This window comes from Corvus cornix, chromosome 7, assembly GCF_000738735.6.
Source record: "Corvus cornix cornix isolate S_Up_H32 chromosome 7, ASM73873v5, whole genome shotgun sequence".
In the NCBI taxonomy this organism is placed as follows: domain Eukaryota; kingdom Metazoa; phylum Chordata; class Aves; order Passeriformes; family Corvidae; genus Corvus; species Corvus cornix.
Genome location: NC_046337.1, coordinates 16,097,531 through 16,123,681, shown reverse-complemented (window position 1 = coordinate 16,123,681; position 26,151 = coordinate 16,097,531). Strand labels below are relative to the sequence as shown.

The 26,151-nt window shown below is 60.5% G+C and overlaps 1 protein-coding gene across 2 annotated transcripts in view; it reads right to left on the bottom strand.

Annotated features, from left to right (window-relative positions):
* Nucleotides 1-417: 417 nt before the first annotated feature.
* ASIC4 (acid sensing ion channel subunit family member 4) overlaps nt 418-26,151 on the bottom strand; it is a 63,016-nt gene continuing 37,282 nt past the window's right edge. For both annotated transcript variants that reach the window (XM_039555071.1, XM_010406911.3), the window contains exons 2-10: nt 5,392-5,536; nt 5,097-5,224; nt 4,846-5,005; nt 4,394-4,450; nt 4,146-4,299; nt 3,666-3,757; nt 3,269-3,348; nt 2,844-2,948; nt 418-2,562 (exon numbers count right to left, since the gene is read on the bottom strand). In XM_039555071.1, coding sequence (XP_039411005.1) covers nt 2,443-2,562; nt 2,844-2,948; nt 3,269-3,348; nt 3,666-3,757; nt 4,146-4,299; nt 4,394-4,450; nt 4,846-5,005; nt 5,097-5,224; nt 5,392-5,536 — 1,041 coding nt within the window. In that variant the 3' untranslated portion in view covers nt 418-2,442. The remainder of the gene's footprint in view (nt 2,563-2,843; nt 2,949-3,268; nt 3,349-3,665; nt 3,758-4,145; nt 4,300-4,393; nt 4,451-4,845; nt 5,006-5,096; nt 5,225-5,391; nt 5,537-26,151) is intronic.

The following is a 26,151-nucleotide window of genomic DNA, read 5'->3' as shown; positions in this document are numbered from 1 at the left end:
CTCAGTGCTCTTCTCACAGGGCATGGTGTGAGCTGTGGGATGTGGCCATGTGTCCCAGCTGCACCCAGTTAACTCAGGAGTTTTCAGCCCTCACTGGTTTAGAGGGAAACCTGTGGTGCCTGGTGCTGGCAGCCTTCACCAAGAGGTCAGCTTCTCTTTCCTACCATGTCCTCTTTGTGCTGCAGGGTAGCTGGGCCACATGGAGAAAGGTCTGGAGAAGGCAGAAGCAGGAGGAGCACCTCTGCCAGGGAGAGCCCCAGCAGGGCCCCCCTTCCCCTCCACCCACCCTGTTTGTTTCACCCTGCACCCCTCGCACATGAGCACAGGGCTGTAAAGTGTTCCCTGGGTCCCACCACCACCTCTCCTGTAGGGTGGTGTCTCACCCATCTCTGTGCCCCATCAGTCCTCGCAGGCATCTCTGGACCTACTTGTGCCTCTTTATTAGGGAGCATTTGTACATTTATAAAACATTGACGCACATCTCTCATGTTCACCAGCACGAGGGCGGTTTGTGCTGGCCCTCCCACCGTGGTGCCCATGCCCACCCCCCTCAGGGCCCACTGCTCCAGCTGGCAGGGAGGGGTCACATCCTGCACCCCCACTTGCCGCAGAAGACCTTGGTGTAAGGCTGGCTGGCATGGCTGTGGCACGTTCCTGGGCTAACATGTGGCACCCCTTTGGGGACCCTCCTGCTTGCAGGTTGGCGTATGGGAACCCCATGGGGAGCTAGCATGGGGTGCTCTGGAGGGCTCCCCAGGGAGCACCAGTACGGCTGCCCTGCCAGGAAGCTTGCTGTGCGTCCCCCCACGCAGGGGGAGATGGAATACCACGCAGTTGGGTGCTTGCACCCATGGGAAACATGCTTACATGTGGGTGCATACTTTGGGGGAGCTGTTGGACCATGCATACCCAGAGCCAGGGCTGCTGGTGCCCTGGTCCCTACCCTGCGCCTCCCATGTGTGGGGCCTTGAGGGCTGCAAGGATGATGGCTCCTCCTGCATCTATGGCTTTGGGCACGGCACAGCATGGCCATGTTCCATCTGTGGACACCAGGGATGGGGACCAAACCAGCAGGGCCAGAGGCTGCCTGGCTCAACCCCAGCCTTCCCCAGAGGTCCCAAATTCCTGCCCTGGGGTCCCCCTCTGCCAAGTGTGTGTGTTGAGGGGGGCTTTGCCAGCTCGCCCCCCCTCCTGAGATATTTTGGGGCAGTTTGCCCTGCGCTGGTGTCTGCTGCTACAGTGGAGGGGGTGGAGGCAATGTACAACAGGACAGGGGGAGTGCTGTGGGTCCTGCCATGCGTCCTGCCGTGGGTCCCGCCATCTCAGGGCAGGCAGAAGGACTGTGGGCACCAGTAGTGGCCAAGGCTCCGGCCAGCGGGTTGGACTGTGGCTGTCCGGGCAGTGCTAGGCATGGAGCACCCTCCTAACCATGTACAGTCTGGGGGAGGCACAGCGGGTGCTCAGCACCCGGGGCTGGGAGCTTGGCAAGGGGTACGTGCACGGTGCAAAAGAGCAGCGACAGGCAGGGGAGGGAGGGCAGGACCCACCACGCTGCCTGGGCTGTGCCAGGCAGCTACACCAAGGGATGAGCCACTTGGGCAATACCTGGGCAAGGAGAGGATGGGTTCACAATGGACTGGGGCAGGAGACAGGGGAGGCAGTAGGTTTGCAGTGCTGAAATGACTGTGGGTTATTTGGGGCCAACACTGGAGTGGCAGGGGGAGTCACAGTGCAGGGGTCTGGCTGGGAACAGTGATGGAGGGGCTGCAGCCCTGAGAGGCTGCATGAGGTTGGGCAAGGGTGGGCAGATGTTTGGGGGGGTGTCACAGTGGTGGTGGTGCCAGGGGTCAGGGTGGTGCCATGCAGGTGTGGCTGCAGCTGGGATGTCCCTGGGCTGGCCACGGGGGCCATGCTACTCAGAGGGGTGCCCTGCAATGCTGCCCTGTCCTGCAGCAGGAAGGGGGGGAAGTGGTTCCTGGGCAGAAGGAAGCTGTTCCAGGCATGTCTCTCTCCTGGGGAAAACCGTGCAGGGCAGAGACCACCACCCAGGAATGGTCAGCAGGAGAGGGCTCGGAGGGACTCACAGGAACCTCAGCTTACCCCCTTCATGCTCTGCAGCACCGGGGCCTCTCTGGCCCACACCTGCTGCTCCCCCAACCCCCCCGGCATGCCCATCCCCCTCCATGCTGTGTGCTTGAAACTGGGCTGAGCCCACGTGCTAGGGGCAAGCAGAGGGGACAGGCAAAAGGGCCGGGGAGCTGCTCCAATGCCGGTGCTGAGGCAGCTCCAGTGGCATCACTGGGGGCAAACGGTGTGGCTGGTCCTGGGAGTGGGGTGGGGGAGGCAGGGGCCTGTGCCCACCACACCCAGTGCTGCAGTCCCTCTCCATGCGAACGCTGGGGAGGGGGGTGGAAGGGGGCTGCCCCCCAGTCCCAATCTTGCCTAGCAGGCGAAGTCCTCGAAGACTCCCTGGTGAGGGTAGTGGTGGCGGTGGTGGTGGTTGGGCAGGATGCCCGTGTTGTAGGCGCCCTCCACGTGCCGGCCCAGTGTCTCACAGGGGCTCTGTGGGGATGGCAGTCAATAGGGTGGGTACAGACTCCATGCACCCTGCCACCTCCCGAGTCCTCCCACCCAGCACAGCCCGTCCACAGGAGCTCCCCCGCGAGCACCCAGCTCCCTGCCTCCCTGGGACTGCCCTGACTCTGCAGCCTGAAGGCACCAAATGAAGAGCCACATCTCATCCCTCAATCTTGGGACAATGTCCCTTCCCCCTGGCGTAGCTGCAGACATGTGCCCAGGCCCTGTCCTCGCAGCCTCCAGGCAGTCCAGCCCTGCCGTGGTACCTGGTCCTTCATTTCCTCCAGTCCCAGTGTGGCGATGCTGCCCGAGGGCTTCTTCAGAGGTGGCCTGGAGCGTCGCAGGACCCGGCTCACCTTATCTCGGATCACCTGGGTGCAGATGGGGGGGTCAGACCCAGACCTGAACACAGGTAACACCCTGTGCGTGGACACCCCAGTCTACACGGAACTGATGCCCGCTCCCCTGCTCACCCAGGGACAGTGGGACAGTACCTCTGCCCACCACCCTCACTGTCCTCAGGTCACTGAGGAATGCTGGGGGACCTTTTCTCCTCCCACTGCCTTCGTCTGGGTGTTCCCCAATTTGGGGGCTGTAATAGACCTCTGGGGTGGCCACACATTTTAGGCCCTCCCCAGGAAGTCTGTCTCTGCACCCACTGCTGAGACACATCCCTGAAGGCTAAGCACACCTCATAGATGTAGTCCACGATCTCCAAGATGGTGAGGATGCTGGCACCGATGAACAGGCCCATCTGCCCCCCGATGTCCCCTGGGGAGGAGGAGGGGAAGATGGTCACCAGGAGACGCTGTGCAGCCCACAGGAAGCCTGGGGTGGGCCAGCAGGGCAGCGTGCAGTGCCAGGGCTGCCGGATGGTGGAGGACAGAGCAGTCATGGGGGCAGGGGCAGCAGGACAGCGGGAGCGGGGGACATGCGGGATAGGGGACAGTCAGCAGCATTCACCGTTCAGCCAGCCTGTGGCTGGCTGCTGCTCTGTGTGATCCCTCCCCCACCAGACCCACATATTCCCAGGGCTGGGACCCAGAGCTCCGCGCCTTAGGGCCCCACAGGAAGGCGAGGGGAGTCACCGAGAAGCCCAGCAAGGTCATAGGCTTTCTTCTGCTCAATGGCTTCATAGTTGAGTGCCTCAAAGAAGATGTCCAGCACCAGGAAGTTCTCCCTGTGGGGACACCATTGTGCTCAGCAAAGAGGGCTGGTAACCAACCCTCCTACACCACTGCCCACAAACCTCCCCTGTCCCCCAGCCCTCCAGCTCCCAGGTGCTCCCAGGGCCCTCATGAATTATTCAGGCTAGTGCAGTGGGGACATGGATGGGGCATGTCCCAGGCCAGGAGAGACAGTGGGGTGGGCAGGTGCTGGCAGGAGGGCTGGGAAGACGTGGAGAAGTTGGGGAGAAGCTCTAGTGGCAACACCCCTGGGCAAAAGATGCTGCAGGGACCGAGTATGCCAGGACCCTGTCTCTGCATGCTACCAGGAGTGGAGTGGAAGTTGCCCAGGTCCCCAGCCCCCTGCCCAGCCCCTGGAATACCCCAGCGCTGGCAACTCACCGAATGTAGGTCTCATTCTTGTTGTACTTGCGGGCGAGGTAGCGAGCGGAGCCCTTGTTGGGGATGCGGACCATGGAGATCTCCTTGCCATAGCGTGTCAGGTTGCACGGTGTGGGGCAGCTGCAGCGCTCGTGGCTGTCCTCCACTGCTGCATCTGGGGGCAGACACCCATTGGCACAGCCAGTCTCCAGACCCCTCCCTGGGGCACTCAGCTGGCCCCTAGATGCCCACCCACTGCCAACACCTACCCAGTGTGTGGTCAGCACACTCGATGTACACATTAGGGGAGCAGATGGACTCATTGCCTGTGGAGAAACAGCTGGTTGGGAGGGTGGGAGTCCGGCCAGGTTCTGCCCCCCACTCTTTACTCACTCCCTCAGAGGAAGTGGGGCAGGGTGCAGAGGGAATGAGGATGAGTGACCCTTGGGTGCAGGTTGGCTGGGGCAGATGCGGCCCAGGCACAAGGCAGACAGGGAAGGGGCTGACCTGTGGTGTAAGGAGGGTAGGACACAGGTTGACCCAGAGTGTGGAGAGGATGGGGTGATCCCTGGGTGGAGAGGGATGGAGCCAGGGGAATCCTTGGGTGTAGAGTGTTGGGGCAGAGGTGATCTTTGGATGCAGACTGCAGGGAGTTGGGGCAACCCCAGCAGGCCTGTTGGGGCAGGGGGGTGCCCCTCACACCATCATGCACACCCCTCACCTGGCATATGGACCATGCGGCAGTGGCAGCTCTGCACCACGGCCTCCTTCTCACACTGGAGGCGGCAGGCAGCGATGCTGTAGGTGTCATAGCCAGGCAGCATCTGCTCCCCCTGCATGCTGGCCCGGCAGTTCCCCCACGGCTGTGGCAGGTAGGTGAGCTGTCGGGGTGGGAAGGGCATCGCTGCAGGGCTGTGCTGGGCTGAGTGCCCACAGGCACCTCCCTGGGGGCTGTGGAGCATCTTGCCTTACCCGCTGCTCCTGGCAGGACACAAAGGTCTGGAAGCCAGGTGAGACACCAAAGCCCAGCTGATGGATATAGGGTGGCTCGTCCTGGCTGTGGATCTGGACCCGGATGCCAGCTTCAAATGATGTCTCATCTGTGGAAGAAGGACAGAGGTGCTGCATGCCTGCACTGACCCAGCACCCGCACCCCTCTGGTGCCCTGCTTGACCCGTAGTACCCTCACAGGGTGCTCTGCTTGCCCAGCAACCCTCCCTCCTAGTACCCCTCACCTGTGCCTTGCCTGAGCCATAGCCCCACTTACTGGTTTCTCTCCAGATGGGCAGGTACTCTTCCTGCTGGATGTCCAGCATGATCTCCAGCCCGTTGCCCATGCCACCTTGGCGGGTCACACGTGGATTCCTCCGGTCCCCATTGAAGGTGTAGCACTTACCATAGCGTGTGTAGACCTGGGGATGGAGAGAGCAGGTGTAAGGGAGCAGGCAGGGATCTGACCGAGTATTCTGCAAGCAGGACGAGGTCCAGAAACTCCTTTCCAGTTCCATGGAGGTGGTGGAAGGGAGGTACAGTCTTGCATGACCCTTGGAAAGGCTCATCTCAGCCTCACTCCCCGCTCCACCACCCCTCCACCCTTGCTGGGGTGGGGGTGAAGCATCGTTCCCCGTACCCATGGGACAGCCCAGCTGTCCTGCTCCTTCTCGGAGGGAACTCACAGGAGTGAAGTGCTGGGGCCCACAGCGCTCTCCCTGAAAGCGACACTCCACCAGCATGTCCTCGATCTGGTGGCCCAGGCGGTGAAAGAAGCTCTGCATGGTGCGCTCGGAGCGGCGGGGCGGCAGGAAGCGTGAGTAGTTGGCCAGACGCGTCAGCCAGGCACGCTGGTCCTCCCCCAGCACGGCCAGCATCTCGGGCACCAGCGAGTGGTTCTCCCTGGCCAGCCCCAGCCACTCTCCCACCGAGTAGAGGTCGGGCTTGGTGAGGTGCAGGAAGCGTGCCCGGTTGGGGTTGCAGAGGGTGACAGCCGGGAAGCGGAGCTGGGGTGCCCAGGCGAGGCGTGCGCGGGTGTGCACGGGGCGCGAGAGCAGGTGGTGCAGGCGGTCGGCAGCGCCGGTGGCCAGTAGCCCGGCGGAGGCCAGGAAGGCCAGGCTCCAGAGAAGGCGGCGCAGGCGGGACTGCGGCCGGGTGCACATGTAGTGCAGCCCGGGGATCCGGGTGGCTCGCAGGATGCCAACAACGAGCTGGGGCGTGCTGCTGTCCTGGGGTGGTGTCAGAACTTCCCCGTCCTGACAGCAGGCAAGGGGCAGCGGCATGGCTGCATGCAGAGTGGCTCCTCTGGAAAGTGGGCTGCAGGCTGCCCCTGAGGCTGCCCAGGGTCCCTGGTCCCCTCCAGGGATCTCTCCCTCCTGTGAGGCTTTTGCTCTGCACCCTCCTGGAGACAAACAAGGCAGACGCCTTCCTGAGCTGCTTTGGTGATGGGTGAGGGGAGGGACAGGAAGGGGTTGCTACAAACACGCCTTTCCCCAACCTCCATTCGGGAATGGAAAATTCCTCCTAGAGCAGGGCTGGGATAGGGGTGTGTGTTGTCTTACCCCAGGTAAATTGATCTGGCAGCCCCCAGGGTCCTGGCATGGTGGGCATCTCTGTCTGGATAGTGATGACCTGTCTCAGGAACACTGTGTGAACCCTGTGCCTAGGAATGTTGTGCCTCAGCTCTTCCTCCTTGTCCCTTGCCATGCATTTCACTGTAGCCACCATGAAACCCTGCCTGGACCTCCAGGGTCCCCAGCTGTGTCTGCTCTGCAGCTGGGGACCCTGCCCCACAGAGGCAGGACAGTGACAGCCCTGGGGGGCCATCACCTACTGCCAGTGCTGCTTGGGACCATGTCTACCTTGTACCTTGGTATCCACGTCCCTGGAGCTGGGGACCTCAGTGCATCTGAGTCATGTGGGGCAGGAGAAGCAAGACCGTGGGTCAGGAGGAGTGGAACCATGGGGTGGGAGGCTGCATGGGAACCCCCCTGCACCTGGCGGGCGCTTTGAAGTGACGGTGAGGCTGTGATCAGAGTGCAGCAGCGGTGGGGGGGTGTCTGTACCCGGCTGGCAGCGTGGCTGGCAGCGCCCCGACAGCCTGTCAGGTGCCTTCAAAGCTCAGCACCGAGCTCTCCTCAGCCTCTCATCTCCTGCTGCTGCTGCTGCTTCCAGGCACCCGCCTTCAGCACTCACCCAGCATGGGCTGGCATGGGGAGCAGGGTGTCCCTCAGCCTCCACAACCCCAGGACAAGTCAGGGCTGCTAGGCCCTGTCAAGAGCAGCATCCTTGAGCTCCATTGCATCAAGGCACGAAAAGGCCAGTGGTGGCACGAGGGATTGGAACAAAGGGATCTCCTGATCACCTCAGCAGTGACTCCCCAGCACCATCCCTGCCGCAGGCCTTGATGCCTGAGCAACATGTAACTACAGCCATGATGAACACACGGCCGGTATCCCATCTGGCAGCTTGGTTACAGGTACGGGAAGACGTCAGGCAGGTCAGCAACAGGACAGGCACCGAGGGCGGCGAGCGGAGACAGCGGGCAGCGCCCAGGGCGGCAGGACCGGGCACCCCGTCCCTCTCAGGCCCTGCCCTGCGGCGCCAGGCGGCGGGTGCTGGGCGGGCGCTGCCCGGTAGGGGGCAGCAAGGCCCCGCGCTCGGCCTCACCGCGCCCACCGCCGCCCCCGGGCCCGCGCCCGCCCCGGCCCCACCCGGCCTGGCCTGGCCCCCAGCCCCGGGGGAGCCCCCGAGCCGGACCGGGCCGCCGCTGAGCTCTCTGGCTCCTGCTGTAGGCCCGCCGCCGAGTTCAGCGCTGGCACCATTCCTGCCGCGGCTCCCCGCTCCCTGCATCCTCGGGACCCTGTGGGTCACCCCACCATAGCCGCCCTGAGCTGTCCCCTGATGCCGCTGTATCCCCGCAGCACCGCCAGGACACGGCTCAGCCCCTCTCTGCGGGGCGGCTGGAGCCGGTTAGGCTCCTTTCTGAGATTTATCGCGGCTGTGAGCGCCGGCGGCTGCCAGCCTGATACCATCAGCCCCGGCACACCAGGGCAGCTTCTATATTAGTTTTCTTTAAACGGAGGATAAGCTCCCCAGGCTGGAGAAAATGTCATTTCTGTGAACGCTTCCATCTCGTGTCAGTTCAGACATCTCCGGGCGGCATGGCAATCACCCTGGAGCGGGGTGAGGGATGGGGATGGGATGCAGGGGTTGGGGCACGTGGGGACAGAGCTTAGGGACAGGGACCAGTGTTGGGCAGGATTGGAGGAGGTCCAGCTGTGGTGGCGGCCGTGTTCCAGCCAGGTGGGCACTGCTGTGGGTGAGCATGGGGAGAGCAGGGGTGCCCGTGGCGTTCAGCTGAGTTACTCACTTGTCGGCTACTGGGGTGCCGAGGCCAGCTGTGAAATCGCACTGGAGAGAGCACAGCACAGTCCTGAAGGGCTTTGCCTTTCCAGCATGACAAATCCAATTAGATAACAGGGAGTGCACAAGGAGAAGGAGGAGGAAGAAGAGCAGAGGAGAGCCTGCCTGCACAAGGAACATGATTTTCTCCCCGCAGCTGACCCAGAAAAACACCTTCCAGGACTGTAGCACACATGTCCAGCCAAGGATAGCAACTGGGGCATGGGCCCTTTGGGCACCCGGCTCTGCCTGCTGGGCACCCATGAGTGTTGCAGCCTTTGGACCGGAGAGGCAGCATTCCCGTGTCACATGCCGGTCTCCTTGCTCAGCCAGTGCATGGTGGCATCCCCACACCATGCTCGCATGCAGGGGAGACCCCATTAGGGAGGTAATTTCTTGACACAATCCCTCATTTTTCTCTCTCTCCCATGGAGACACTCTGACCTTGACAGAAATAGCTGCCTGTGCCTCGGCAGGCAGATCCCAGTTAGATACTGCTGGGGACCCTGGAATCTTTTTCCCCACCCTGCACAGTTCTGGGGCCCTCCAAGTGCCCTCCATGCCCCTGAGACTTGCCTCCCAGCCCCCCTGCTGTAGGGAGCCTTATGGGAGCAAGGTGCTGACCCCCAGCATCCTCACCCTGGCTCATGGCAGCCCACCTGTGAGCACTGGGGGCATGAGGACCAACATCATGCATTCCCAGTCCCCCATCCCCAGTGCTGCCAGTCCACTGTGCTAGCCTCGGGCTGATCCCAGCTCACGCAGGTATTTCCGCAGCTTACACGGCTCCCCACGGTATTTAGCCTCTGGAAGACGACGTTAAACATTGCAAGCAGTGACAAATCCTGATTGCTCTGAGGATACAAGAGGCCGCACTAAGCTTCCAGACAAACGTTTTCATGTGAGGGGAACGAGCTGCGACATGTGCGGTGCCATGGGGTCCTGCTCCTGCATGCCTGGGGCACCCAGCCCTGCTGCCACATTCCCACTGGGACAGTCAGCTCTTCCCACGTACCTGCTGGGACATCCGGCCCTGCTCCCACATCCCCACTGGGACATGCAGCTGACGGGCAGGCCCTGGGCATGGGCGCACCACACAGGAGCGATCACCCCAGCCTAGAAGCACCCCTGAGAACAGTCATCATTGGGACATAATGGGGATGGGGACAGGGACGGGAAAACACCAGAGCGCTGCCCACCCTCGACTTGGTGGCGATGCCAGCCCAGGGGTAACCTTGATGGTGATCTCCAGGTACCCGCACACAGAGAGCAAATTAGCACGGGCAAGGCTGTGGCATAAAGGAAAGCAGCCTCCAAAACTGGAAATGCTGCTTCCTGAGTGCAGGCAGCTGGAGGCAGCTGGATGCTCCTGGAGAAGGAGACATGGCACAGGAGCTGGGGCAATGGCACACCCACGTACCCTGCCTCCTGCTCTGCTCCTGCCCCCCACTGTGGCCATCCCAGCCCCAGATCCCAGCTCTGCTGGAGCCCCTCACCATGCCAGAGGCCCCCCGTGGCAGCCCCCCATCCCCAACATCCCTCTCCCTCCGCACAGCACAGCCAGGCCCCGCCTGGGTGCTCCGGGAGGGAAGCCGCAGCGCTGACGCCAGCATTACAACTGCCCGGGATATGAGATCCGCTTGGATTCAGCAATTTCAACTCATTTCAAGCCCGATTCTGCAGCAATTTTCTGAGCCAGTGGGATGTTTTTGCCACTGCAAACGTCCCTTCTCACGCATGGTCGCACCATTTCCTTTCTCTGCTCCCAGGAGGATTTGGGGAATGGTGCCAGTTTGGCTCGACCCCAGCTCTGGGAGTAGCACAACCATCTCCCACACTATCAGCCCCTCAGTGCAGCTCCCTGCCCCACACAGAGCTGCTGGGATGGCTCCTGCAGGACACAGCCCTGCATATGGGGGCTGGGGCTGCTGCCTCGGTGGGGCACCAGGCTCTGCATCCTCAGCCCAAGCAGAGCAGGGCACCTTTGGCACAGCACACGCAAGTGATGGTTTGGGCTTCCCCTATCCTGTGAAGGTCTAAGCTTTGTAATATCTCCTGCAGCTCCCTGACCTGCCTCCAAAGGAAGAGGGAAAACAGTGTGGGGCAAGGGGGCCAGAGGTTGCTGAAGACATATCCCAGAAAGGCCAGGACCCCTCCTGCCACTGCAGCTGTGCCTCTCTCTGTGCTACAGGACATCCTTTGCCAGCTGAGTCCCCTCGGCTAAGCCTGAGCCAGCAGTGGAGATGTGGGCGTGTGGGGCTGGCAGAGCCCCTTTCATGCCAAGCAGGCTCGCTGCTGGAATACCAATTGCTCAGCTGTGCTGCAGGCTGTGCCGCTGGCCAGGCAGAGCAGTAGGAGACACCCGAGCCCCAGCACTGGGCAGGGCATGCAGGTCAGGCTGCTGCATCAGGGACAGTGTGTAACCCACGTCCCCAGGAATGGGCAGGATCTAGACCAGGGCTTCCTGCTCCTGGTTGGTCAGGAGCATAGGGATGCAATGCAAGGCAGAGGGATGCACTGTGCACATGGGCAAGGACACCTTCCCAGTGTATCTGGGAAGCGCTGCCAGTGACTATTAAAGCAGGGGGACACTGGCATCATCCAGCTTTCCGGATCAGCATCTGTGACAGCATGCCCAACTCGTGTGCCAGAGAAAGACCTCTCCCTGCAAGCCATTGTCCCAGGAGTCCTGCACTTGCCAAGCCAGAAGCTGGAGAGAGCTGTGCTCCCCATGCCACATGGAGCCAGGGTGGCTGTGACACAGAGGGGTGTAGCTGGGAACCCCAGCTCCTCACCTCTAGACTTCACTGCACAGGCATGGCAGCACACTGCACACACATGACAGCCGCTGGGAGAAGAGAAAGTGCCATCACATAGTTGTGCTTTCTACTCCTGCTGCTCCTGGGGGGAATTGGTCCCACAATCTCACTCATTTCCAACCTAAATTTATTCACGGCCAGTTTTTACCATTTGTTCTCATGCCAGGATTGTCCCTTAGCTTAAATAGCTCTCTTCCCTCCCTTGTGTTTACTCCCTTGATGTATTTATAAACAGCAATCCTATCCCCTCGCAGCCTCCAGCCTGCCAGCCTTCACGTGCCAATCGCTTCTGGTTTCCTCTCCCGATTCAGGCTCTGCCTGCCTGCGCAGCCCGGCTGCCCGGCACAGCATCAGCTCCAGCTCCTCAGCTCTGGCTGCCCAGGGCTCGCACACTGCTCTCGCCCTCATTCCACAGCAGCCGTGGGGCAGCATCCCAAGCTGGTCGGGACCACTGCCCCAGCCGGGGCTAATCTGCTCCCTGCAGATCTCCCGAAAGCTTGTGCTTTCATACGGTTTGTTTTCATTTTCAAGTGTCCACCAAAAGGGACGCCTGGGCAGGTGAAGGAGCCAACACTAAGGGAGTTGCAGAAGATGAAGTGCCAGTGGCAAAGGCATGCTGCAGTGCAGCGCAGGGATGCGACGGGGAGGGCGGGCAGGAGCAGTGATATGAGGGGGCAGGGGCTGAGAAAGTCCACTTCATCCTGCTGGCAGCCGGAAAATCCCTCTGAGCTGCTGAGCATGCTGCCTACCTACCCTGGTCTCTGCCTTAGTACATGAGTGGGATGCTGGAGCTTCAGAAGGTTTCTGCCCCGTATTTCTGCCTTCTGCTTCAGGAGGTGCTCAGGGTCCCCACGGGAAAGATTGCACCAAAGCTGCACCCCCAAACATGCCAGAACGAGCTTGTCGAGCTGCTAACGCACTCCCTGGCTTGGGTTTGGACTGTGCTGAGCAGCAATCCTGCCATCACTCTGTGTACCCTCCGGCGCTCTCCAGCCGGCTTCCCACCCTCAGACACCCCCGCGCCGGGCACGCCGCTCCCGGGCACACAGCACAGCACGCTACGGATAAGCACTGGGATGGGCTGCAGCTCAGCCTCGCTGCTGCAAACCCAACAGAACACTCACATACACAGAGAGCAATAATGATGGGTTTGGGTAGCGGGCTCCCCTGGGCAGTTGGAGGAGATCCAGCACCGTGCGCGGTACTGTGCAGACACAGCTGGCCCGAGCCACTTGTCCTCAGGACCAGAGAAGGATCCCCAGCCCTCTGGTTTCACAGAGATGTAGCACTGAGCCCACACATCTTGCAGGCTGGGGGAAGCAGGGAACATCAAGGATACCCGAAAGTGGGGTATGCAATGTCCCCGGGGCTCCTTTGTGGAGCTCAGGCAGCCTCTGCTCTTTGACTGTTTCACCCCGCAGGAACCCCAGTACATCAGTGCCTCTGCGTGGTGCTGGTTGGGCGCTGGTGGCTTTTGGCTGCAGATCCTGGGCACCCCCGGCCCTGTATTGCTCTCCTTCGCATGCGGGGCTCTGCGGGAAAGTGTCCCCGCATCCCCGCTTGGCTCCGCGAGCAGCGCATCCCCCAGGGACTGCTTCTCTTTGGAAGCAGCCGTACAGGGAGCTCTGCCGCCCGTCCCCAAAGGGTTAACAAGCAATTTCCTTTGCTGACAGCTCGGAGACCGTTCTCTATCGACTGCGGGAGAATAAGAGGGGAGAAGCAGCGAGATAAAAAGGCAGCAGAGCTGGCACCGCCTGCTTAATCCCAGCGTTTAATCTGCTGGGGCAGCGCAGGCAGCCTTATCTCGCCGTCCTTCTGCTGCTCCATCTCATTACTGCTCCCACGGCTGCCGGGAGATGGGGGAGCTGAGCCGAGGAGCGGCGCCCGGGGCAGGGATGCCGCCTGCCGCCCCGCTCAGCAGCCCCCGCTCCTGGCACCACCGCACCCCTCGCTGCCCGGCCGGAGCGGGGGGGGCACACGCGGGGATGGGCGCACAGGCTGCACCCACGAAGCATGCTGGCTCGCGCCAGGCGCTGTCACACGGCCTTGGGGACACACTGCCAGTGTCACACACTCAGTCACACCTTTACCAATCATTGAGCTCCGGTGGTCCAGCTTGCACGATGACCAAGCCCCCATGGGCTTATGGAGGGTGCAGGGCTCCATGGGACGGTGTGTGCAGAACAGAGTAGGGCCAGGAGAGCAGGCAAGGCAATGCCACCTTGTCTTGCATGTGCCCGTTCCCTCCATCCTCACCTAGCCAGGTGTCCCCCTGCCAGGTGCCAGACCAGGCCGGCTCTTCCCAGCAGGCACACCGTGGCCATTGCCGCTGGGACACACCGGCCTGGACCTGGCAGCTCCCACAGCCTCGGGACAGAGTTAGGCAGGAGGGGAGGGGGTCCCTCCAGCCGTGGCATTTATCTGTAAATCCACAGCACTGACATGGTGCAGATGAAGCCTCTGCTCTTGCTGGGTTGTCACGGGGGTTATCCTTCTGCCTACGGATGGGTTTGCACTGATAAGATTTATTGTCACCCTGGCTGAGGTGCTGCCAGCACCTCACTGCCTGCTGCTCTTGCAAGCCTGTGCTGCCCGCTGGGGGGGTGCTGTGAGGGGCATGAGCAGCACCTCAATGAGCAGTTGCCAGTAGAGTGGGTCCCCAGACAAAAGGACAGTCAGACATGACCCTCTGCTCCCTGCTGCCAGGGCTGAATGGGTTCCCTGCCCACCTGTTGCAGGGTGCCTCACACACTCTCTGACCATTTCAGCAGGGTGCAGGGGGATACTGGTCCCTGAGCTGGACCATGCTGAGCAGAGCACACATCTGTGCTGCCACAGATTTGCTGACGGTGCTGGCATTGCAGCTCCTGTCACAGCTCGGCGGCTTTGCAGCTCTCCTGCATAGTGCAGGGTGACTGGGACTCGCGGGGCTGCTGGGGCAGCCATGTGTGCAGCCACCACAGGCAAGATGGCCAGGGCGGGGAGTGGGGGGCAAACTGCATCCTGCAGCCTGAACTCAGCACCATGCAGAAGCTGGCAGGGTGGCTATGGCAACTAGGGCTTTGTGCACCCCATGCTCCAGGGTGACATGGGACGAGCAGGAATACCCTCAAAAGGGGAACTTGGCTCCAAAACACTCTGCTGTTACATGATCCCTCACCTACTCCCTGCTGCTTGCCCCCATGCACGCTCCCCACCACTGATTTCCCTGGGGCCAGAAGGGATTGCCCTGAGCCACCTGGTGCAACCAGGCAGGGGCTGAACCAGGCTAAATCCCTGAGCAGTGGGAGGGGTAGCCACCTGCCAGCATCCTCCCCGTCTCTGAAGTCACCACATCAGCCCCACACAGCTCTCCCACCACTCTGCTCCATCCAAGCTTCCACCTCTTCCCCTTCTCCTCCCCTCTAGCCGCTGACCTCCGACACTGCTGTGGGCTCTGCTCTCTCCGACAACACGAATTTGACTCCAGTGTGTCAGAACTGCAGGAAACATCATGCAAACAAACAGCCTGAGCCCTGGATGCACCCTCCTCCCCAGGGCCAGCTCAGGGGACCTGGGGGCCAGGAGGCCAGTCAGGATGATGGTGTAACCCAACAGCACATAGGGAGCCCTAGTGAAGTGGGGTGATCACAGCTCAGTGGGAAAGGGCTCGTTAATAGCTGAGCCCTTTTAGCAAAGATTAGGGAGCTGCGCGGCTTTGATCTTTGATTGCCAATTTGCATCTTGAAGGCGCTGGGACCTCATCCAGCCTCAGCGCAACCCTTTGTGGTTATCTCGTGGCTAATGGATTTGTTCTTAATGCTGGAGCGTGCAGGCTAAAGGCTGATTAAACCCTCTCCGCGGCGCTAAATCAATGGAACAAACATGATAGGGGTTGGCTTTCCCCAGCCTGGGTGCTCCCGGGCAGAAGGGCTGATCGAGAGAGCCCCTGCGCTCTGGTACTGACAGGGGCTCCCTCCTTGAGGCTGCCAGGAAGGGGAAGAGGTGCAGGCACTGGCAGGCAGGGACAACCCTGCAGCCCATATGCTTCTATCCCTATATCCCCACTCTCTGCTCACCACGTAGGAGGTGATGGGCTGGGAGTCTCAGGACTCTCAAGGTGTCTGTCTCTCCTGGATGTTTGGGCCGCAATTGCCCATGTGCTGGTCCTTGGCACCTGCAGGAGCTCCTCAGTTTTCCTCTTCAGCTCCTCCCAGCTCCCAGGGATTGCTGTGGGAGTAGGGACATGTCCCAGCAGGAATGGGATAGGGCAACCTGCCCCTGCAGCTGGGGACCTCCTTCTCCCCTCCTCATACCCCTTTGCCTTCCACACAAAGGGAAGCAGCACTGGCAGCTCCCATGTCCTCTCTTCAGACCATTTCCCCTTGTCCCTGCTTGGATCCAGGTCCCAGGACTGTATGCTGCTCCCAGCATTCCATACATCACGTGCTGTGAGCAGGTGCATCTGGACACACTTTCCATAATGCCTGTGGTGCCCATTGCATGCCCAGCTTCAGGAAAACACAATTCCCGTTGTGTCTGCAGGTGGATGAGCAGAAGGGACAAAATGCACCCTGCCCACTCATGCCCCAGGAACAGAAGTACTTAATCCGAACTGCTGCCTGAGCTGTGGGCCTGGGGATGGGAGCTGAGCACCTGAGACAGGAAGGACTAAAGTTTTGGGGACTAGGAGCTGTGAGGAATAGGAGTGAGGATGGGGGTTTTGTGGCTGCAAGCTGGGAGAAGACTGTCTGAGAGCATTTTGCAACCTTTGCTTTTTGCGGGGCTCATGGCATTGGCCCAGCTGCTGCAAGGTCAAAGCCACCTGCAGGTGAGAGGAGCCCTGATCAGGGACCTTGCTCCAGAGCCCTGCTCCTGTGCCAGAGGGTGAGACATGACCTCCAGCACAGGTAAGCTCAGAACAGCATCCTGCTGGGAACCAGTCTGTGGGGAAAAGGTGCTGGAAGCAGCCCCATGGGCCCCAGACCGTGCCCATGCCAGGCTAAGTCCTGACGAGCAACTGCCTCAGAGATAGCTGGGCTGCCACACGGCATGGAGCTGGTGGGATCACGCACTGTGATTCCCATCGGCAATCCTCACTATTGAAATATCTCCTCTTTGCCAATATTTGCCAAGCACAGGAGATAAAGTGGCTACAAGTCATCAGTGCCGGCATTTCAATGCACTAGGGCTGCAAGCGGATCGGCAGCCAGGCAGTCAGGCAGCTCCCGGGGGTGGGGGGCCTGCCAGCTCAGCCCCCCAAGCCCCCCTGCAGCAGTGTGAGGAGAGCCAGGATCCCTCCATGCTGCTGCACAGTACCTCTGGAGCCTGGGATGGATGCTGCTGCCATGGGCATCACTGCCTCTACCACCCTGCCCTGGGCATCAGCACAGCCCCCCTCCTGCCAGAACCCCCACCTCTGCACCACGACAGCCATTCCACCAGGGCAGCATCTCCCTGAAACCCTCAATGCAGCACCAATCCCCTGGCTCCAGCACTGCCCCATCCACTCCATGTCATCCCAGTGACCCCAGTATCTCTGCCCTGCCCTGCCCTGCCTGCACCATGCATCCCTTTCTCCTCCTTGCTCGAGGCTGCCTGTGCAGTCTCTGCAGTGGTCCCTAAAAGGATGAGGCAGGACACAATGCTGAGATACAGCTCCTGGAGGAGAAGCCCAGAGCATTATCAGCACAGGGAGTTAATTAAGGTCATGTCAAGCGATAAGGGAACAGGATGTCAGAGCAGCAGCGGCAGCACAGGGGGGTCAGAGCCTGAAAAACTCCCTCTGAAAAGCATCTCCACTGAGATGTGACCAGCCAGGTGCTCGGGGACAGAGCAGCTGTCATGGCCACACACACAGGGCTCAATGTATGGCACTGTACATGCTGTACCATGCACAGTACAGGATAGAATGGGATGGGGATGGGATGAGGTGAAATGGGATGGGGATGGGGATGAGGATGGGGTGAAGTGGGATGGGATGGGATGGGATGGGATGGGATGGGATGGGATGGGATGGGATGGGATGGGATGGGAAGCGGCTGGACAGGAGGCCTGGCTGTGATACACCATTTCCTGGCCCAGGAGAGCCAACTGAACAGTCCTGGTTATTCACTCCTGACCTCATGCAGAAGCAATGCACCTTGGTGTGACCAGCGTCATGCCAACGGGTCAGGAATTACTGTGAACTCCTGCCCATAATTAGCATGTGTAATTGCAGACACTCTCTGATTAGCAGGATCTCAGAGCTGGGTGTGCCAGACTGCTTGACAGCGCTCACATTGCTCCTGCCTCAGACTGTTCAGCTCCCTGCTCAGTGATGACTTCACTCCCGAGCCAGGCAGTGCCATGGGGCTGGGAGAGCCAGGCCGACCTGGCATGGCACAGCACAGAAGGGTGGTGGGAGCATGCTGTCGACAGAGGGACAGGCACAGGGGACACACTGCCAGTGCAAATCCATCTTTCCTGCACAAGCTGCACCATGACCTGGTGCCCTGCCTTGCTGGGCAAGAGCTGAGCTGATGGGACATAATTAATACTTGCATCAATCTCAGCTGGATTTGCATAGTGCCCTCAGTCCCACGGTGCTCGGGAAGGCGGGCTGCTGCAAGCCTTTCCCAGGGGCAGCAGCACCAGATGCTGGGCTGGCCCTGCCTCCTCCGCAGGAGTCACAGTCCCAGCATGGCCCATGACTTGCCCCTACATGCACCCGAGCCCTCCTTGCCCCACTGCAGTGGGGACACCTGCAGGCCCCTTCCCTGCCCTGCTCCAGCCACTGGAGCATTGAAGACAGATGGAGATGCTTCTCTCTGCTGTAGTTTCTCCCTCGTTCCTTGAGCTACGAAGAAATTGTGGAGATGGCATCTTGGGAGTGAAGGACACAGCGGGTTTTGGAGGGCAAAGGGATAAGGCTGAGCTACAAACACTCCCAGGCAGCTGGGAGGCACGGCAGTGCCCACCTCTGCATGCCCAGATGGAGTATAAATCCATGGGAGAAAGGCAGCATTCACAGACAGTGCCTCTCTCCTGGAACACTCAGTTCCCTCCTGCCCCTGTCCTGCTCCCATGGCCCGGGTGAACTCCCCCACCCCATTACTGAAGGGGTCTGGGAGAAAGAAGAGCCAAGGCAGAAAAGAACCTGGGGTGGTGGCAGGAACACCAGGAGGCAGGCAGGGACCACAGCCCTCACTTTGCTGCCCTGTGGGTGCAGGTGCAGGTGGTAGAGGGACAGGACAGTACAGGGATGTGGAGGGTGTCATTAACTCCAGAGATGACAGGCTGGTGACATATCCTCATGCAGCCGAGCGCAGTGCCTCTCCACAGCTGCTGACACCACTGACAGCTGCTCCCAGCCCCATGACACCGCAGGGACTGCCACATTCCAGGCACGGCCGGACTACCGATAGATACAGGGGGAGACACGGGCACATCTCCAGCCCCTGGCCCATCTCCAGCCCTTGGCCCTGCTCACAAGCTCTCTGTAGCCACTGCCACCGTTGTGTCTCAGCCGTGCCTGACCACAGCACCCACAGCATCTGCAGCACCTGCATCACCTGTGGTACCTGCAGCACCTGCTATCCAGCCCATCCCGGACAGGGGGGACGTGGCCACTGACTGTGACTGTGACCAGAGTGGGGGGGTTGCCACCTGATTGCAGCTGCCCAGATGAATGCATCCAGCTCAATCAGAGCTGCACAGCCCTTCTGCATGCTGGGCACCTGGAATTAAACTTCTAATGAGCTGCTGGCTGGAGGGCCGGCAGTTAGTGATTAATCAGAGGCTCTACTCTGACAAGGCTGTGCCTCCTCTCCCTTCCTGCCCTGCGCATCCCAGAGCTTGCAGTCAGCAGTGACCAGTGTGTCCCCCAGCCCCTGTTCCCTGCCTGCCCAGCCATTATGGGCAGGGGACAGCCTGGCTCAGCTCTCCAACACAGAGAGGGGTCCCCAGCCCCCATGCCACTGGAACACAGTGCCCACAGGTCCTTCCAGCCTCTGGCTTTCCTGTCCCCCAGCTCCTTCTGCACTTGCCTTCCCCAAGCTGCAATCAGGTGAGAACCTTTTTTTCTGCTGGAAGAACACCTGTTGAGCCCAGCTGAGCTCAGCTGATGCTCATCATGTGCAGAGTGTGCTCGGGCTTCTGTCTGAGAGCCCAGAGATGGGCCAAGTGATCTGGAGGGTGTCTGCAGAGGGGCTTCACGAGGGTGACAGAGGAGGAGCAGCCATGCAGCCAGCGACATCTCCTAAGGACAGAGCAGGCACATGCAAGAGCCCTGAGTCCCAGTGCATCAGGGTGCAGGTCCACTCCCCCCAGCCCGAGCCCAGCAGCACAGCGCCATTTGAAACCGTCACCTCCAGCCTGCTGTGGCACAATGGTGGCATGGTGGGTGATGGGGCTGGCAGAGCCCTGCCTGTGCCTGGCACAGCGCACTGGGGCGTTGGGGAAGGCTTTGAAGCATGAGGAGGGGACAGCCATCCACAGAAAAGTGCAGGAAACTGCAGGGAAGCTACTCGACCTTGAGCCTGACTGCTCCCTGCTGGGACCCTTGATGGTCATGGCAGAGTCAGGACAGGGCAGGACATGGCAGAGGTGTTAGCACCCTCCTGTCCTTGCACCCTCCCTTAGCTGCATGTCAGGGCAGTGCCTGGGAGTAAAGGCCAGCGACTGTCAAGGAGCAGGTTGGAGAGGCATGTTTTCCCCTATTGCACAATTAATCATGAGAAGTTTTTCCTCCTTTCATGCATGAAACAGAATTTGGCAGGGCGCTCTGACCACAGGGACTGGCTGCATGCTCTCCAGTAAAAACCCAGTCACATCTGGCTAAGAAATAACCTCAGAGCATCCCTGTGTGTGCAGGTGGAGAGAGACAATGCTGGGCCAGGCAGGAAAATCCAGCGGGGCTTGGTCCACAGCCCCATATATACTAAACACCTTCATGTCCTGATGTTTGTTCCCCCTCCTCATGCCCCAGCACACACATGGCCATGCTGAGCTGTTGGTGCGTTCACCCCTGCCTGCAGGCCCTGTTATTCCAGTCGTGGACATATAAATGCCTAGGCAGGGACGTCCACCCTGTGGCAGCATCCCCTGTCTGGGCTCTCATCCCACCCTGTCTGCCTCCCCCTGCCCACTCCATCCACTAGCCTGGCTGGAGCCTCAGCCCATCCTTTCCCAGAGGGAAAGCAAGCTCAAGCCTCCCCAACAGCGTTCCAGTTATTTGTTATTGGAAAAAGGGGGGAATACGTTTTTCGACAATTATTGTTTTTTCCACCTGACTGGCTGCAAACTTGTTAATTTTTTTCTTTAATGTGTGAACAGTGTCGACGGCAGCTGCATGTCAAATGACTCTACGCCCTATCTGCGGGTCCCTGGCTGGCTTTCAGCACTTGCACCGCAAACATTGCCTTCTATAAATAAAGGCCTATATCTCATCAATGGCAGAACAGCAGAGCTTTATATAGTCATCTTACATAAAACCGTCTCTCTTTATGGGCTTCAAACCATTTGCGTCACTTAGTGCAGCTCCGTAAACCTCCTTCTCCAGACACTCCCTCATGGAGGGAGACCCAGCACGGCTGCCCCACGCCCCAGTGGGGAGCTGGGATCCCCGCTCTGCCTGGGGCTGTCCTCCAGTGCCTCCGCAGGGCCAGGTGGCAGCTGTGTCCTTGTTCCCCTGCCCCACAACCTTGGCACGCACCTCCCTCCAGTCCACCCAGCCTTGGTGCCAAGTGGCAGGATGGCAGCCGGCACTGCCAGGCGCTCCGGAGCTTGGGGACGGCTGGCCAAGGGCCAACATCACTCACCCTGCCCTTGTGACCCTGTCCCTGACACCTGTCCTGGGGCAATGCAGTCATGGATGCTGGGAACTGCTGCTCTGTCCTCAGTCACTTGGGAATCAGGGACTCGAGGGTGCAGGGTGACTGGGGACATGGTGCCAGGCTGGGGGGACAGGCCAGCTCACAGCAGCTCTGACATGTAGAGAACACAAGCCTGGCCAGTGGCTTTCCACCCCACTGCCCAGTGAGTGTCTGGTGTGGAGGACTCTGGGGGCTGCCCCCATGGCCACAGGACACAGGTCCCAGCCCCAGCCCACACACAGGCTCCTGCAGTCCCCATGGACCCTGGCTCCATATGGCAGAGCCTTCCCTCCGGCTCGCCGCAGGCGTGAGCCTGCACGCAGTGATGGTTCGTGGGGGGGTTGCGAGGGGGGCAGAGACTCTAGTGGGGCTGCAGCAATGCCGACCTGCAGGAGGCAGCCCACACCCCTTCTGGGACTGCAGGAGCCGGGTGGGTGGGGGGGGTGCGGGACAGAGCTGCAGAGACCGTGGTGACAAGCCTTCATTTATAACTCCATGACATCCCAGCTGACTACCCCAGGTGGCTGGAGCCAGAAGGAGACCAGGATCCAACAGCATCATGGCGCTGGAGCCTGTGGTGCACTCTGACCCATGGCTGTCCCCAGTGCTGTCCATGGGACCCCTGCCACATAAAGGATGGGGTCACAGCAATGCCCTTCGGCCATGGGGCCATGTGGCATCCAACCATGCTGCTGGCACAGGGCACCTGCACCCCAACCAGCCCTGCCCCATGCCCAGCCAGCCATGCTGCACCCCAGGAACCCCGCCGCCCCATCTGTCACCCTGCACCCTGTCAGCCCCACAGCCCTGTGCTCCCATCGCCCCACGGTCTCTCAGCCCTGTGGCCCCAGGCACCAGCTCCTGGAGCCAATCCCCTACCCGTGTCTTGTCCCCATCCCTCCCACAGCCATCCGAGGTGCCCAGCCCCCTCTGCAGCCAGCAGTGCTGGAGGGGCACTGCCCCGCAGTCACCCCACGAGTGCCCTGGCCTCAGGGGCAGCAGCGTCCCCCCCACTCAGCCTGGCACGTGGACCCAGCCTCATGGCACGTCCCACATCCCTGGGGAGACACACCAGGCGCGGGCGTCCTGGCCGCTGGCTCCCCCCGTATCGGAGACAGGCTTATTAAGTGTGTGATATTAAATTACCCAGATAAGAGCATAAGAGCTTTTAAAGTCAATTCATTAAATATAATTATGAAGAGAGCTTTTTTATGCTCACGGTGATCCGATCTCAATCAGGGAGACGGTGGGAAAGCCGTCGGCTCCTCCAGCATCTCTGCTCCCCCGCTGCGTCGCCTCCGCACCCCCCTGCTCCCCCGCCTTGCCCCCCTCCTGCAGGGAGCTGGCACCCACGGCCATGGCCCTTGATGCCCACCCCACTGCCCTGGCACCCTCTCCCCATTGTTGCTGCTGGTGTCGGTGCTGGGGGTCTGCTCAGCAAAGGGGTGGGGAAGGGGAGGCAATGGGGGCGAGATGGTTGGGGCAGTGGCATTGGGGAGGAGGGCAGCAGGGTATGGAGATGTGCAAGGGCAAGAGGCAGGGGTCTGGGAGCTCAGTATAGGCTCTTCCCAGCCATGGATCCCCTTGTCCCCATGATCCAGTCCCCTCGCTGTCCCCTGCAGACCAGCCTCCTCAGAGACCTCATGATGCATCCCCACTCCCCGGGCAGGAGGGGTGCAGGCTTCCCTCCCATCCCACATTCATTAACTGCACTTTGTGACCAATTAATACCTGCCAACCTGTCCTGACCTGTGGCTGGATCCCTCATGTGCAGCCCAGGTGGCTACATGACAGGCCTTTGCACTGGGGCACCCATCTTGCTCCACACACCCCCAGCCACAGCCCAAGGTGCAGCTGCACATGGGGCTGCACCCAGATTTATTGGGGGAATCCATGAGGAAGTGGTGGTCCCAAAGATGCCTCACGACCCCCACGCCAATAACGTCTCTCCAACCATCTGAAAGAGAGTCAGATTGCCAAGACACCTGCTTGTCCCCTTGTCACCCTGCCCCACCGTCATGAGGGGCTTTGCACTGACACCCCTGGGTGCAGCCAACCCCTTGCTCTCCCACCACAGTATCCCAAAATCCCATTATCCCCAAATCCACAGACTTGGTGCCACAGCCCAGGCACCTGGCACAAGGAGTAACAGCATGGCTGGCAGGGAGCAAGGTGGGGTCTGCACTGGGGTCCCTGCAGAAGGCTTTGGTGGGGGCTGGTGGGAGCAGCTACCCGCTGCTGGGAGCTGCTGGACTGACATTTATTTTTAGACGTGAATTGTATAAATTAGCATTTCTCAGTGGATTAAGCAGAGGAATTGTGTAAAATTAAATGGCAACGAATTGCATTAAAGTCCCCCGTTTTCTGGCACAAACAGCGCCTCGAGCTGTGCCCAGGCGGCTCATGTGTAACAGCACCGGAGATGCTGCTGCCGCTGCTCGGGACAGGAGCATGGCCAACCTGCGACATGTTTGCACCACCCAGGAGCCTGGAAATGCACAAGCACAGTGGCCAGACTGTGAGGATGGAGGGTTCCAGATGGGCTGTGAGCCCCTGGGTAGCTGGCTCAGGCACTGGGCTGGGACTGCAGGATGTGGATGCAGTGTGCGGAGTGCTGTGACCCAGATGGGCACAGATGGGCTCAGCTGAGCAGCTCACAGGCATGGGATCAGTGAGGGATGCTCCAGCCTCTCCTGGGCACTGACACCACCAGCCCCAGCCCAGCCAGTCCCTGCCAGGCATGGCAGGACACCCATCACAGTCACAGCCATGCCACCCTCCAAATGGGATGATGTGCTGAGACCCGTATGGCACTGCCTGGCCCAAGAGCCACTCTGTGCCCCAACCAGGGCAGGTTCTGCAGTACCTGGAGCCCACAGAGCATCTGGGGGGCCCCCAGCTCACCCAGCCCTGCACAGGAGTACAGGGAAAATGGAGTGGTTGAATGCCAGGGGCTGAGCAGGCACCAAGCAGGGCAGGTGAACAACAACCAGTCCAGCTCTTTCACCCAGTAAAAATAGGCTGAAAATGTGACATTTATTAAGTACGATTCTGGTGGAAAGGTCAGAGAGTCCCCGTGTCAGGAGCAGTGGGAGAGCCTGGCTGGGAGGAGGCAGAGGTGACAGCCTGCTGCCCCCGTCCACCCCCTGAACCAGGATCTCTTGTGTGCATATGGAATGCAGCTGAGGATGTTGCCCATCTCAGCATAGGGCTTCCCCCTCTGGGGTCTGCATGGGGTGCTGGGGAGACCCCTCACACTGCCCACATCCTGGGCAGGCAGGAGGCCTAGCTTGGAGAGCCGGGGCCAGTGCCAGCTCCGAGAGGCACTGCCAGCTCTCAGCAACCTCCCTGCTCCCCCCCAGCCTCCAGCCCCGGCACAACTGGCTTCGGCAGCCACACATCGCAAACAAAAGGCTTTTGACAACGAATGAGGTTTTGAGAAAGGCACTGGGCTCCTGCCCGGCCGCGAACGGAGCCTCCCGCTGCAGCCACCGCCGGCGAACAGGCGGGATGCTGCTGCCAACTGAGGGGGCCCCCTCCATGCCCTTCCTCCTACAGCCCCCAAACTCCTGCACACCCCATATGTCTGTCCCCCCATCCCCAAAGCACGGTCGGGAGGGCTCCCTCTTCCCTCAGTGCCACCCGACATGGCCAGAACTGGCCTCGGGTTGTGCCTGTACTGGAGTGCCAGGCAGGGAGGTTAGGGTGCGTGCAAACCACCCGCGGCAGCTCAGCCCCAGCCCCGTGGGGACACTTCCCAACCTCCTCCTCAACGGCATGTAAAGAGTGCCATTGATTTCCTGCACCGGCACCCTCAGCTCTGCCGTGCCCGGCACCCTCAACAAGGCATCCATTGGACACCGCGCCGGTGGGCACTGGGCAGTGCCCCCGGCCACGGCATGGACTGGGGGGCTGCGGAGCACGGCGCAGCTCAGTGGGTTCAGAAGAGGCTCTACCAGGGCTCCAGCACGGCCTCTAGCAGCCGGCACAGGGGGCACATTTGTCAGTGGGGCTGCAGGGAGCCTCGCTGCGGTTCAGGGTTGTCCCTGCTGCTGGGGAGATTTACAGCCCAGCCGGGCTTTATTACATGGAAGATGCTTACGCTGGGGATTTTTTTTCCCAATAGTTTCTTAATTTGCTGTCCCATAAAGAATGTGGATTTGTGACGTTGAATAGGGGAAGATCATTTACCACTCACGGCTCTTACTTAAAGGATCCGCACGAGTTATTTATTGCGTGAGCACGGTCTGCAAGCAGTAGTGCGAGGGGACATGTTCCAGCCCCAGCGCTGCTCCTGCTCCCGGACAGGCAGTCGGCGGCAGCCCCACAGCTTGGCCACTTTCATGCTGAAAACTTCCAGCCTCTGGACAAAGTCCACCTCATGCCCAGAGGGAAGGAAAAACTCCAGCACTCCTGCAAACATGGCTGCAGGGAAAGCTCCTTCCCTTCTCCAGTATTGCCGGGGGACAGTCTCTGCTACAGAAGCCGCTTGCTGTGGGCTGGGTGCCTGGGACCCCAAGCCGTTTGCCCTACTGGGATGCACTGCAGTCTGGGAGCCCTCCATCACTGCTAGGACATGCTGTGGCTCACACACTCGCCCACAGCAGAGGGGGTACAAAAGCTTTCTGAACACGAAGGCTCACATGGGAACCCAGAAATGGAACCAACAAAGCTTGGAGCTCCCCACCACATGAGCAGCCTGGATGCCCCTTCACTGGGGCCACAGCTACGAGGCACAGGAGTGCCCAAGCCCACACACCACAGCTGGGACGCAACCCGCCTGCCAAGAAGCCTGTGCTGTGTTTCAATTATTCCCAGGAGGCACAAGGGACCGATTTGGCTCAGGGAAAAGGAGTAGAAGGCTCCAGCTGCAATTGGTATGATGCCTTGACAGATCCCACTGCTGCCTGGCAAGGCTTTGGGACATGTTATGTGGTAGAGAGATGTATCACATCTTCACCCACCCCTCCCCACACCCAT